Below are 14,742 nucleotides of genomic sequence, written 5' to 3'. Positions count from 1 at the left end.
TAAGATCAGACTTTAATGAGCTAAACTATGGAAAGACTGTACTGAACCAAACTGTACCACTTTGTGGAAACAGACCATACATTAGCTTTATGTGAGGCTTTTTTCATTCCTGTCTGCTGCTGTTTCTCCACGGGTTTTTAAAAACTTTGTTTTTGCCTTAATATTTCCCTCTTATGGGACACAAAAGTAGTAAAGAATGTTATTATTTTTGCACTTTGAATGCCAAGCATAGTCGTATATGAAACATGGTGTTTCGGTAAAATCACTTCTTGCCTCTAAGGGGAGTTCTCGGCTGCGTGATGTCATCTGCAAAAAACCTGAAGTTTCCACACTCAGCAGTTCTGGAGTTTTTGTTTCTGTCCAACTGATAAATGTAGCCTGAGTTTAACATTTACTCTGCCTTCATGCCATTTTTGTCTCCTTTAAATCCAGTAGAAAATAACTGACTCCAAAGGCAGAGGCTTAAGGCCTTTGCACAATGAGTCTGTTTTTGTCGAACATATTTTTTTCAGGTTAAAAATTGTTGTTCTAATCATGTTTGCACAGTGACACTGAAACATTCGTCAATATTTTTTTCTTAACGGGTTCAATTTTTTTGCAGATTTTTGCATCGGTTCAAGTCATTTAGATGGTGATCGATGTTTCAGATGAGAACTTGCTACTTCCTTCTCTCTGACTCGCTCAGTCCCCTGACACCGAAACCTCACTTTAAACACTGGGATTTGCTTGTGTATGGAAATATAACAGATATGACAGGGCAGAAGTTTGTAGCCTACAGAGACTGAATTAAAAAGTTTCTCTCCATCACTCCAACTTGGCTCAGCACTATGAGGCATGAGCGTGTGCTGTATGAAGCTGTCTGTCAGGATGGATAGATCCAGAGTGATTCTAAAGGAGTGAATAAAGGAATTCTACGGATTTTTGCACTGAAGGCAATTAAAAAGTAGCAGACTCAGTGCGCAAGGTTTGAGTGTGTGACTGTTTTTTTGTTTGTTTGTTGTTTGTTTTTTTCAGATTAGGGATCCGAAAAATTTCATCCGAAAATAACGGACTCATTGTGCAAAGACAAATTAAATATGGCCTCAAATTTTGCCCAGTTTGATAGAGTAAAAATACTGTATTACTGTACCTGGACATTTCCTATGGACATTCTCGACCTTCAGCTTGTTGTATTATGATTTTAGAATAATTGGGACACTCTGAGAGCAATCAGATTTTACACATTTTGTTTTTTTCTTTAGTGTGTATAAAAGTGCACAATTGTACAAAAAGCTGTCTGAATGCAAAAAAAAAAAAAAAAAGTTAACATATGTGCAGCTGTTCTGAATGTCTTCACATAGCGCAGTGACACTCTTACTTTGTACAGTAGATGTTCCTTATCTCATTATTACCCTGTTCTTCCTGATCAAGAGTGTCGGTGTTTATGAGTGAACATGTAAGTACAGTATGTGGATGTGTAGACATGAAAATGTGTTTTTAATGGCATCCATTGTATCTGAAAATAGCCTGCAGTCTGTAGAGACACATTCTTGTATTTCCCATGAGGCCTTGTTGTGTCTGGACCAGCAGTCCGGTTCTCATGACACCTGACCTTGAGCACATCCTGTGGTCTGGCTGCACTCAGAGGGAGCGGCTCATAAGGGATGTCCTAACATGGCAGCGTCAGGGGAGGAGGAGGATTTGGACTGGGTGCTGCTGAAACCCCCTGCTGAGGACTTAAAGCTGTTGATTGTGGATGTTTAGATAAATACACTGATCTTCATGTTTGTGACCCTGATTGTTCCATCTGTGATAGGGTCAGACGGCGGCTTTCTTGTGTTTACAAGGCTGCCCTCTCTGCTGGTCAGGACAGGTACTGCAGTGAGAGACACTAGGTAATCTGTTTATTTGTGCTTCATTTGTGTTGTCAAGCCTCAGACAATTACACATAAAAAAATCAATATTAACAACCAAATCTGGAGATGAGTAAATCTGCATATTTACAGATGACACTGTGTTTACATTAGCACAAATAATCAGAATAAAAGTATGATCACATACTTGGCTTGCTGTACTTTATTAGTATTGGAACATTTTATATCTACTTTGCTGATGAGTTCACACTGAGCATTCATTGGCCATTTTCCACGAGCTAGAGCACATTCTTGGTTTATCCAAACAGAAGGAGGAATTTCTTCCTCTGATGTTTTTGACAGATTAGACCAACAGAACAGCTCTGTAATTGCCAAACCACTGTTAATCTGATTAAAAATGCTTGACGCATGTATATGCATCAAAATCAGGTCACGTTTTGTAGCCTCCATGACATATCCTCAATTGCATCTTACTGCTATAATTGGTGGCATGTCTGTGTGTGTCTGCATTGATTTGCACTCTAATGGTCTAATTGTCGTCGATTCCTCTCAGAAGACTACTTGGGTGATGAGGACGGTAACAGCACAGCATACATAGAGTAAAGATTATCCTACTGTCTGCAAGAGTTGATGGAAGTGAGCTGCATTCTTTATGACGCACAAACTTTCCAGAGATCAGAAAACAACTATCCTCTGGATGACTTGGAAAAATTGATAAATGTTGTTTAATGATGTGTAAATAATACTCTTACTTAGACCTAACTAGGAGTTAAATCAGTCTGAACCGGAATTTCCACATAGGACGATTGCGCCGTGCACTGAAGCACCAGGGGTTTGGTCCAACCGATGGCGAGCGACCTTACCTACTGGAAGCATGTCTAGAGCACTGAGCCACGGTGTGCAGCCCTGATCAGCAGGCAGAGATCACGGGAGAACTATGAGTTCATGCAGGAATAGTATGTCAACAGCGGACTATTTTACCTTTTGGGCTTAATTTATCGTCCTCTCCGGTATTAGTCCATGATATTATTGTTTCCTCCATCGGGTGAGTACATTAGAAAGTTAAAAGGTTAATATTTGCCTAAAGGATCTGTGGTTTTACGTAAACTTCTTTGGCTAAATATCTGCAAAAGTGAACTTCCTCATCAATGGTGCCGTTGTAGCTCTGTGACACACTGACCTCTCAGTGACCCTTTGCTCTTGCTGCAGGGTGAGGCATAATGTTGATATTGTGATGACTTGCTGTCGGGAGTCCGTGCACTGTGTTGTATTTTGAAAGAACCAGATATTAGTATGTTATATAGTATGATAGTTTTGCACCATAGGGAGATTATAATTTCACTCTATCCTGGCTCATATAATGAAATCTACCACAGAAAAATGTCATAAAATGTGATAAAATTGTTTTGCTTGTAGATATATGTATTTATCTGTAAAAGATGTTTGAATGTAGTGTCTCTTTTTGAAAGTGTTCTGGCATGAATAAAAGAAACTTCAGCCTGTATTGATTTTCCTGTTTTATTGTCATCACCGAATTGATCAGACAGTGAAATACAGCGAGTCAGAATACATTTTGGCTTTTGTTTTTAACAAATCCAATACATGGCTTCTCATAAATCCATGTCAAATTCTCCAATACATCAACCAATAATTAATAAATAACTTTCAACATTGGCAAATAAATAGTAAAATAAGTTAATAAATACACAAATTCATTATTTAACAAATAAAAAAGGTTTGAGGTAAATTAAGAGCTACTCGGCATCAAAAATAATACTGGCATGTAACTTATTGCAATTTAATTTATAAAAAACAATATAAAATATTCCAGAATCTGGCTTTTAAGGACTTCATACATAATTCCTGAATAATTGAGAGTGAGGTTATTGCTTATCAAAAGGCAGGATTAGGATGCATGCACGTGACAGCCTGAGAAAGAGAAGAGATTTCTCTGGCGTTGATCTTTAAAAAGTGTATCGATAGAAAAGAAGAAAGTGTTTGTCCATCAGTCCTCAGAGCTGCAGTCGTCCTCCACTTGGAGGCCCTTGAAGCAGGCCGACTCGTAGTGCTTGTTCAGGTAGGACTTGAGGGCGAAGCTTTTGTGGCAGCGTTTGCAGGAGTAGTGCTTGAAGGCCGAGTGCGTCTGCATGTGGGCGCGCAGGTTGGAGCGGTCGGCGAAGGCTTTCCCACAGTGGGCGCAGGCGAACGGTTTTTCCCCGGTGTGGGACCTCATGTGGCCCTGCAGGAGCCAGGGCCGACTGAACGCCTTCCCACACACCGTACACTCGTGCTTCAGGTCGTGGGTCAGCATGTGCATGGCCAGCGCCGGCATGGACACGTACACTTTGTGGCAGGTGGGACACTTGCGGGCCTGCTGGCTGTCCAGGCTGCGGTGAGTCTGCTTGTGTCTGCTCAGGTTGGACGATGTGGCGTAAGATTTGCCGCACTCGCCGCATACGTGGCGCCCTTTGGATTTCACTTTGGCGGGGCTGCAGTCTGCAGACTCCACGTCCTCGCCGCTGTCTGATTGACTGCCGGCTTTCCAGGGGCACCTCTTGTTGGAGCGTCGGCGGGAGCGTCCGTCCGACACGAGGAAGGCTTTGATGCTGCAGGACTCTAACTCATGGCTGCTGCCGTCTGACTCTGCTGTGCTGCTGGAGACAGGGCTGTCCGGATGCTCCATGTCATGGTCCGAGAACTCTTCACCGGCGCTGCCACCCGGGGAGTACAAGGAACCCGTGGAGAGCCCGGTCTGCACATGGGCTGACTCTTTTGTGCTGGACAACACTGAGGGAATGATGTAGTCGTGGATGTAGCCTGGAAAAGGATGAAAAGAGTTTATGAACAGATGGAACATGTTTGTGGTCTCACTTTTTCTAACAGCCACAGGGGATTTTATTTCATGCTTAATTTGGCGGCCTTCCTGGACAAAGAGGTACATTTTATCTCTCTGATAGTGTTTTCCTGCATACTGCCATCCATTTATCCAGCCAACAGACAGAAGTGACGAGCAGTAAAACAGACAAAAGAGATGTAAGTTATCCGCAAGGTTTCAGTCTTTAAACCATCAATCAAATCTTTACATAAACCGACAAAATCACAGAGGTCTCACTAATTTTAACCCTGCTTAGATACATAGCAATGATGTGGTGAAGTTGTTTAATGGATAAATAATCAGCTTATATTCTTCTAACAGCACTGGAGGTGGGTCTTAAGAACATGCTGATTTTGCAGCAGTTTTCCGTATTCTACATCTCCTAATTATTGCTACGTCACAGCTGTTCAGGAAACTGACATTCATGAATTCAAGAATTAAAATCCTAAAATGCTTTTGCTCAATTTTGAGTCATGGACTGTTTATTTAAGTACTGGAACACTGAGATCAGCTGTCATAGACAGCAACTACATTTCTAACTTTAACTAAGCAAGAAAAGCCTTTTTTTTTTTAACAAAGAAAATAGAATGGCAATGGACTTGTAGAATCAATCATGTTGAATAAATCCTGCAGTTATAATCCCTGAAATGTTGTTTTTATTGTAAGTACTTAGATAATAGTTGGCATGTGTAGCAAACAATCACTGTATGAAATTAATTCATGTGCATGTCATTGTGTGAATAATTGGTTAATTATCAAGTGAATAAAACGTGTAAAATTTCTGGGAATGCTCCCAAAAATGCAAAGTAATAACTTCACAGTGCCTCTTTGGTTAAATTTAAGCTATAACCCTGAAATTTACTTTATTTATTTATTTATTTTACTCCTAAATAAAATGACCAAAAACCCCCCAAAACATCAGACCTGAAATTACAGAGATGAAAATGTTTAATACAAAAAAAGCTTGAAGGAAGCCTGAAGTGGACATACACCATGAATATAATTTTACTCAGTTTCATTTCACTCTTATAAGAAAACTGTAAATCTACTTTTTAAAAAGTAATAGGTGCATCAAAAGGTGTGAAGCAATGAAGTTTAGTTTAAGTTACCAAAGCTGCAACTCAACATAGATCTTAGGAGTCCATGATCACGCCAGTGTGATTTCATCATACACTAGTTTTGTCACACGACAGCATGAAAACAAAGCCACATTTTGCACTGCAGTCACTTCCTGTGGAAAGCTTGATCTTTAAGTTCAAGTAAAACTCTAATATCTCATGAGTTTTAGTCTAGTTTTAGTCGACGAAAACTCAAAACATTTTAGTCTAGTTTTAGTCCATAAAAAGTCCTTACATTTTAGTCTTTACTTTTATTCCAAGTATTTATTTTCTTGCCTAAATCTGGTACCAAATCATGGTAGCGTGTTCTCTGCACTCTTTCAAACATGGGGTTTCTACTTTCCACAGCTGAGAGGCAGAAGAGATACAGCTGCATTTTGACAGATTTACCCACAGTGGAGAAATATCATGGATTTTGAATGTCCAACAAAAACTACATTACATTTTAGTCTAATTTTAGACATTTTGACTAAAACGCAACTTAGTTTTTGTCAGTTTTAGTCATCATAGATCTATATTTGTTAGTTTTAGTTTAGTTTTGCCATAGAAAAAAAGGCTGTCGGCGAATATTTTTTAGTCATAGTTTTAGTCAATGAAATCAACACTGCTGAGATGCACACAAAGATCCTCCAGTGATTGGTGTAAATATGAGGACTTTACTGGGTCTGATCTAGTTCAAGCATCCCCAGTCTCTAACTGTAAATAAGTATGTTTGAGATTTACAAATCCAGATCTAGCTGCCACCACAGGAAGACCCATAATAGCCAAAGAGAGCGAGCAGACCGGAAGGTGTCACCCATTGAAAAGTTGTGCAGTTTTATAGCTCATAACAATGGCAGCCAACATCAACAAAACAAGGCGTTTTTTTTCTTTTGATAAATTATTGAAATTAACTGACAAATCGTCACAGCTTCAGCAATGTTTCTCATGAACAGAAACCTCCAGTTTTCTCTTTGTGTTCCAGTAATGGAACTCCTCCTGATGGTCTCAGTAACCTTTGCAGAAAAGTGCCCTCTGATCAATATGAAACCTATACCGGAAGCTATTTGTAAGTGCCAGGTTCAGCAAGCTCCAGGGATGAAATATTAATGAGTCTTTGGTGCACAGTTCTGCCCCTAATCAATACCTCAACTGGCTCCAACAAGTGCTACCATAAGAGAAAAAGGCTCAATGTGCTGACGGAGGCAAGAAAAATCACAGGGAAAGGGATTTTTCACTCGCTCTATTTCCACCTGTCGCCTCACACCAGCAGAAGCATCCCATCTGAATCTGTGATGGGGGGGCGAGAGGGGAGGGCGGATCAAAACAGAGCGTCTCAGCAGCGAAATCCCCTCAATCACTAAATCATTTTAATCAGATCATTCCCCATCTGTGCCCTTTTTCAGAGTGAGCATGAGGAAAGTACGGGGAGATTGAGTGACAGGTGGGGGACTGCGATTTGGCAAAAAAAGGAAGGGAGGGTTTGTGTTTGGCGGAGGGTTGATGGGGGGGGGTGTTCTGTCTGATCTTAACAGCAGTCAATGGTATATTCAGCCCCCCCCCACTACCCCCAAACAACACACACATCGGAGCACAAAGGGAAGCAGACAGCTGGCATCCTAAATCTGGGGGACGAATTATTCAACTGCAACACAAGATCTGTGATGCTGCTGGTGGTTTTTAAAGGAGTGGGGGGTCTGCTCAAAGCATTTCTTTGGATGTTTCTCAAAGCCAAAACACACAAAAGCACTCTACAGCTGCAAGGTCAATCGCAATTTCACCATTACGGCAAAATGAAATACACTTCCAAGGGGTGGAATAAAAAGGAAAAGTCTTTTAATGCAGAGAGTAATGCTTCCTCACTCGGCGTGTGAACATTTTACCCACTCTCACATCATTTTCATGAATCTGGAGCGAGCTATCAGCAACCCTATAGAGCAGTAGATCCCTGCTGTTGTTTCCTCAGCTGACTCCGTAAAAGGAGATCATGACCTAAAATTCTGAACATTTTCCAAATTTGTTGAATGAAAAGTTGCTCAGTTTGGACCTTAGATGGAACAAAACATGACAGAACAAAGGGACAGTAAAAGCCCTGGTGGAACACGCATGGATTTAGTCTGTTTCCTGTAAAATCATGAACAATTCAGTGCGTTTTTAAGACATTATCAATGGAAAACTAGCTTTTACATCTTGAGGGAGCTACCACAATGTTCTTTTCTTCTTGATCATAAGAATGACATAACAGAGGGATTCAGAGGAAAAAATTAGCAAGTGGCTACGATTTATGGTTCAAAAGATATTTAACTTTGAATAACACGTGTCTTACAACATTAGCTCCATTATTCTTAGAAATGTGCAAAATTTGAATAGTACAATGAAAAACTGGTAATGGAAACATCTGAACTTAAAAAACCTTTAGAATATCACTAAAAGTGTCAACACTCTCATGAAGAGGTTTTTCAGACATTTTGATATAAAAATATACTGCAAAAGTGCAATGGACACACTTTTCCCGCATCTACACATCACAGGGCGCAACGTACGGTGTCACATGACCAGTTCACGCCACGAAAACATGGTGCTGTACTTGTGGGCAGAAGAGGAGACGAGACTTTGGTTAACGTCATGCTTATACCCATAGACACAGTCTTTGCCTCTGAACTAACATCCATTGCCTTCATCTAATTATCACAGCGGCCGCTGTAGGTGTAATCTTAACCGTACCAACACGCAACATAACCTTGCAAAGCAGATGGATTTGCCTGTTTCTGTGTTTCTTACCGGCAAATCCATTTTGCAAAGCTCCAATCTGAACTGTTTGGGCCCGGTTAGAAAGTGACAGGACCGATCAGCATCGAGGGGCAGTACTTTTGGGCGCGGCAGAGTCATGACGTAAGCAAGCAGCGAGAAGAAGCCGGTGCAATTATAGCGGAAGACATTAGCGTGGATGCTGCTAACGCATAAGTTTTATCAGAACTTGACAACATTTATTCATTAAAAGTAGAACAAAGAACAGCAGTGAGTTGTTTTCTTTTCAAAACAACAAAAGTCGAGTACTTACATGTCTACAGTCACCATGGTTAGCGTTATGCAGCTATCTATGGAGTTTATTCTATATCTATGGCTACGTCACGTGTTTTGTTGCTCTAATTGGCCCGTAAATATGTGACAGACGTTCATCCAATCACATCGTTTTTCAAAGGCTTTGCCCTTTCCCAAACGCAGTCTATAGAAGGTTTTCCAGATGGACGTGTGAGTCAAATCCATCTGGTGTGTCAGGTTAAACACAACAGGTTTGGAGCGTCCAGCTTTCTTTTAGCAGAGTCTCGTGAAATGACATTTTACGAGAATTATGAGGCTCATGCCCAAAACTCCCTTTAATGGAAACACATACAAAGTGCAACTGTACTCAGTTGAAATTTTAGAAATATGTAAATTGTAAAGGAATCGCAGCCAATGTGGGTCTTCGAGGGTTATGTTCATTTAATCACATTTTGTTGCTCCAGTCTGTTTCTTCTACTCAACCTCCTCTTGGTGATTCTTTCCATTTCTTTCATCTATCTGTTTATTTCCATGCATTCTTCAATGGATGGTGATTTAACATCCATCCAGAGCTGTGTGATCTCCTTTAATGCAGCTACGTGTGAAAGTGCTTCCTCATGGAAGGAAACCTGATAGAGTACCGGCTGGTGGTAAATTATATGCTGCTTTCACCTGAACTGACCTCTAAAACCTTCCTGGCAAAGTGAAAAATATAGCAGTGATAAGCTTCCTGTTCTCCACAATCCTTTCAACAAGCAGAGCTGCCTGATAAATTATATTTTAGTGTGACTTTTGGATTTACAAAACCCTTGTATTGATCTTCAAGGAAATTTCTTTCCAATATTTTGATTTAATCACTTATAATGAAAGAAAAGCTCCAGTTTGGACTTTAGATGGAGAGAAACAGGAAAAAGTAAACCCATTTCACTTGAATTTGGCACCATAATGTTGAAATTTAAGGCAGTTTTCCAGAGGTTTTAAGGCTTGTTATCATGGGAAAGCAGGTTTGTTGTCCCCAGAAAAGGAGATCAGTGAGTTTAAATATTGAGAAAACATTGAAATGTACCCATTGTTATGGTAAAACAGTAAAATTAAATATATTAAAGTCCAGAATGTCCATAAGGGCCCCACTTTTGAGTCCTGTTGAGGGTCATGGCTTTAGAGCACTTGTTGCAGATCATATACACATGCTTGATTTGATCATTATATTCATGAGGCATGTTGCAAACTGCTTATTTTGTTCATCACACCCTACATAAAAAAACTGTGTTGCCAAATGAAATGCAAAATAATTCAATTATGGCTGCAGATGCATGCGTTCACGTACATTTAAGCCAACAGAAACCCATCACATTTGTCTGAAATAACTTGCTGCATAAAGAAAATGAATCACTCTTTCCCACTGTCATCCATCCCTCAGCGCTCACACATCATTTGTATCGCTGTCTTTCTTTCCCTCCCAGCCTGCGCAGAAATCCCATGGATAAAACCCCACTGTCTGCCACTGTACTGCTCATGTTGCACTTTATTGAATTACCTGCAGCACTCTCTATTTTCCAGTCAATACCCATCCTCTAAAAACCCTGCTCCATCACCTCTCACTGCTCCACGTATGGATTGTGTTGCTGCAATCCTACTCCCTGTGGCTATCTAACATCCTGCAGGATCAGATGGAGAGATGAACGTGTTGGGGGGGGTGGGGGGTGATAAGACGAATGACTCAAGGGCAACTGCACCATCTAAGGACGACACAGTCCCATGTGGCGATCTGCTTTCTCATGAGTTTCTCTGTGTCTTTCTAGTTGGACCTGACTAAAGCTTGCATCAGATTTAAAGCCCCCGTGTGTGCACGTATATCTCATCATTCATGTACACAATGGTATTAAAGCCAAAGGCTGCTGTGTGATCTGGTTGGAGTGTTAAGCAGATTGAGCTGGCGTGACCTGAATACTATTTAGCATCCGCCGAGTTAGAAAACAAAAGTCCTGAGGCGTACAGAGGAGGGGGGCATGCAGTGCCTGCGTGGGGCTTTTTGGGGGTTTTCCATGGGCGATTAGATCGCAGAGAAAACATCAACAACAACATAAATGCTGCTGCTTGGAAGTACAGCTGGGGAAAAAGTCTCCTTTTTAAGATGTATCGATATATTTTCAATCAGATATAAAGGGTTTATATTAGACATAAAGGGTAAAACATTAGTGCTAATATAGTTTATGTTGATTTTAACAGGCCTAATGACCAGTAAAAGATCATAAAGTTCTATGATCATTGGCCACAGGCTCATCTGTTTGAAGGGTTAGGCCTGGTACCTGTCAATTAATTTTATTTTCGAAATTTTAAATTACTAGACAAGTCTAATTATGCTGTTTAATATTTAAAACCACAGCTACAAAAAACAGAGGTCCTACACATTCAGAATTTTGGAGATTTATTGGTTATGAATATGGAAAATTGCAGGTAGATTCCTGCACATTGAAAAACCCACACTCCTCGCCAGCTGCACCCACTTTTCTAGAAGTTGGTGATTTAGTTGTGCAACTAAGAGTGTTTTTTATTCTTTGATCAAAAATATGATTAAAGATCATGAAGTTTCTGTCATTTTTATACCACAGCTCTTTGAATAATAGAGATTTTATCAATACCATACAAAAACATTAGAAAGGAAAGGAAACCACATGAAACAAAATGATACAAAACGATACGACTGGATTAGATATGGTACAATCACTGCTTTAGGATACATAACGATAACATTGTAAATGAAAAACAAAACCATACGATACAACTGGATTTGACGTGATATAGTCATTACGATAGAATACGCAACGATAACCTAGCAAATGAAACAACTAGAAACAAAACCATAAGATACGCCTGAATTCATTACATTATGATCATTATAATACATTATGACTGGATTCAATCCATTTCTTTATGACACAACCATTAAGATACAATACGACCATAATGTAGTTATACAGCTGGAGTTGAATCAATACGACACAACACAATACAACGCAATCATTTCAACGCAATACCGCTGAATTTAATCTATTTGAATCAATTTGATACAAAACGGTACGATGTGATAATTATGAAACGGTTCGACTGCATTAAATATGATACTTTAAAATGAGGTACAAAATACAACAATTACATAAAAAACTAAACAACACAAAACAAAATAATATGATTCTATTCAGTTTTATAAAACACAATATGATATGATTATTGCTGTTTGATATGACTGGATTTGATTCAATTCAGTACAACATAAAAGGGTGTGATCATTACGATATGATTAATACAAAATAATATAATCATTACTGTATGATATGACTGGATTCCATTCAAAAGATCATAAGATGATCATTACACAACCATACAACTGGACACAGATACGATCCATTACATGACGGGGTTTGATTCAGTACAACACAATACAATACGATATGATCATAATATGAAACGAGTGGACACAGTATGGTATGATCATTACTGTAAGATACAACTCAACAAAATGATACGATCATTACAGAAGGATATGGCAGGATTTGATTCAGTACAACACGATACAACACGAAATGAAACGATCATTACGATACTGCGACTGGATAAGATACAACTGGATTCGATCTGATACTTTAGGATCATTTTAACGAGATACAAAGATCTGATTTGATGCAACACTGATTTGATACAGAACGATAAAGTTATTATGATACCATTCAACTGGAAACAATTGAATTTGATTATTCTGTAAGATACAATTAGATACAAAACAATACGATCATTACTGTATGATACGACAGGATTTGATTCAGTGCAACACGAAACGATACAAAGTGACTAGATAGATACGACTGGATTCGACCTGATACTTTAAGATAATTTCAGTAAGAGAAAAAGATTTGATTTGATGGACACAATATGATACAAAATGATACAGTTATTATGATACAATTAAATATGATTACTCTTATAAGATAACACTTGATACAATACGATACGATCATTACTGTAGGATATGATAGGATTTGATTCAGTACAACACTGTTAATTTCATCGACTTAAACTGTTCGTCAACAGCCTCTGTTCCATGACAAAACCTAGACGTTAACAAAAATAGATCTGTGATGACTAAAACTGACAAAAAGTACATTTAGTTTTTGTCACGATGACTAAAACTAGACGAAAATGTAATGTAGTTTGATCGGACATTCAAAATCCATGACATTTCTCTACTGTGGGTAAATCTGTCAAAAAACATTGCATCTGTATCTATTCTGCCTCTCAGCTGTAGAAAGCAGGGACCCCAGGTCTGGCAGAGTGCAGAGAACACACTACCATGATTTGGTACCAGATTTAGGCAAAAAAAATAAATGCTTGGACTAAAAGTAAAGACTAAAATGTGAGGACTTTTTATGGACTAAAACTAGACTTAAGTGTTTTGAGTTTTCATCGACTAAAACTAGACCAAAACTAAAAAGGGGAAGAAATGACTAAAATGTGACTAAAACTAAAATGCATTTCATCAAGACTAAAACTAAAACTGAAATTTAAAAAAGCTGCCAAAATTAACACTGGTACAACACGATACGATACAAAACAATACCGTACGATACGAAGCTACTGGGTAAGATACAACTGGATTCAATCTGATACACCAGGATATGATTTGATACTTTAGATAATTAGATTTGAATATATGACACAATATGATATGAAATGATACAAATATAACAATGCAATTTGACTGGATACGATTAAATATGATATACAATAAGACAGCACAGGAGGCAACACAAAATAATACGATATGACTGGATTCTTTTCAATTTGACACAACAATATGACCTAGCAACCAAGCAAACAAACAACACAAAACGAAAGGTACGATTTAACTTGATACAAAACAATACGATCCACTTTATTCCCCCTTTGGAAACCAACCTTTTAACTCCTATCCTTTTGAAACAAATGCCTGAGAGCATCTAGAAAGCGATTTTATGATAATAAACAGGAGAAATGTTCCCATTCTTGTGTATCAGCTTGTAAATAGCTTGAGCTCACACCTCTGTATGAACACAAGCAACAGTCATTAATGCACTGGTCACAGGTTTGAATCCCAGTCCTGTTTGGTGCACATCCTTCGCCACACTCCCTTCACATTCATTGTCTCTCCTCAGCTGTGCTAACTAATAAAAACCAATGTGATCATCTTTTAGAAACAAACAAAAATAAATAATACACATCTGGATATTTACTGTAATTCAGCCGTACATGATCTTTGTAGGGTGTTTTTAACCTATCTGTGAAAAAGACCACATGGATAAATGTTCAAATGGCTGAATAAAAAGCTGAGTAAGCATAAAAAGTTCAAACTAAACTTACCATTTTCGCTCAGACGCACTGCCAAATTGGTGGCCGACTCAGTGATGGCATGTGTCACACTGTACGAGTCGTCCCACTGCTGCTGATGATGGTAGTAGCCGGAAGAGGAGAAGTCATGAACCTTCGGCTGCTTCACCAAAAAGGAGCGTGGCATTTTGTTCACCCTGATGACAAACTGATGCTAGAGCCTCATAGAAAACAGCCTGATAGTTGAAAAAGAGGACTGCCTCCGGTCGGCCTTCTTGGACGGGCCAAACAACAAAGGGGTTGGAAAACAAAGGTTGAAAAAAAATCCTGGTGCTGCTTTAAAGCTGGAAAGGAAGAGAGAAAGAAGATGTAGTGAAAGCAGGAGAGAGAGGAGAGAAAGCAGAGGACAGTGAGGAGGAAGAGAAGGACAGAGAGAGAGAGGAGAGAGAGATGTGTGGACTAGCTGAGCTCAGCACTACTGCAGCTTTTTATATGTGGGGCACGAGCCCCAAAG

General features: G+C 39.2%; 1 protein-coding gene across 1 annotated transcript; it reads right to left on the bottom strand.

Annotated features, from left to right (window-relative positions):
* Nucleotides 1-3,858: 3,858 nt before the first annotated feature.
* LOC121507502 (transcriptional repressor scratch 1-like) lies at nucleotides 3,859-14,415 on the bottom strand. Its single transcript, XM_041783897.1, has 2 exons — nucleotides 14,262-14,415; nucleotides 3,859-4,670 (listed from the first exon to the last, which is right to left on the bottom strand). Exons 1-2 carry the CDS (start codon nucleotides 14,413-14,415, stop codon nucleotides 3,859-3,861), a joined length of 966 nt encoding a protein of 321 aa, XP_041639831.1.
* Nucleotides 14,416-14,742: the final 327 nt, after the last annotated feature.

Source organism: Cheilinus undulatus, linkage group 3 (assembly GCF_018320785.1).
Source record: "Cheilinus undulatus linkage group 3, ASM1832078v1, whole genome shotgun sequence".
Classification (NCBI taxonomy): Eukaryota; Metazoa; Chordata; class Actinopteri; order Labriformes; family Labridae; genus Cheilinus; species Cheilinus undulatus.
This window is presented reverse-complemented; position numbering and strand designations above follow the sequence as displayed.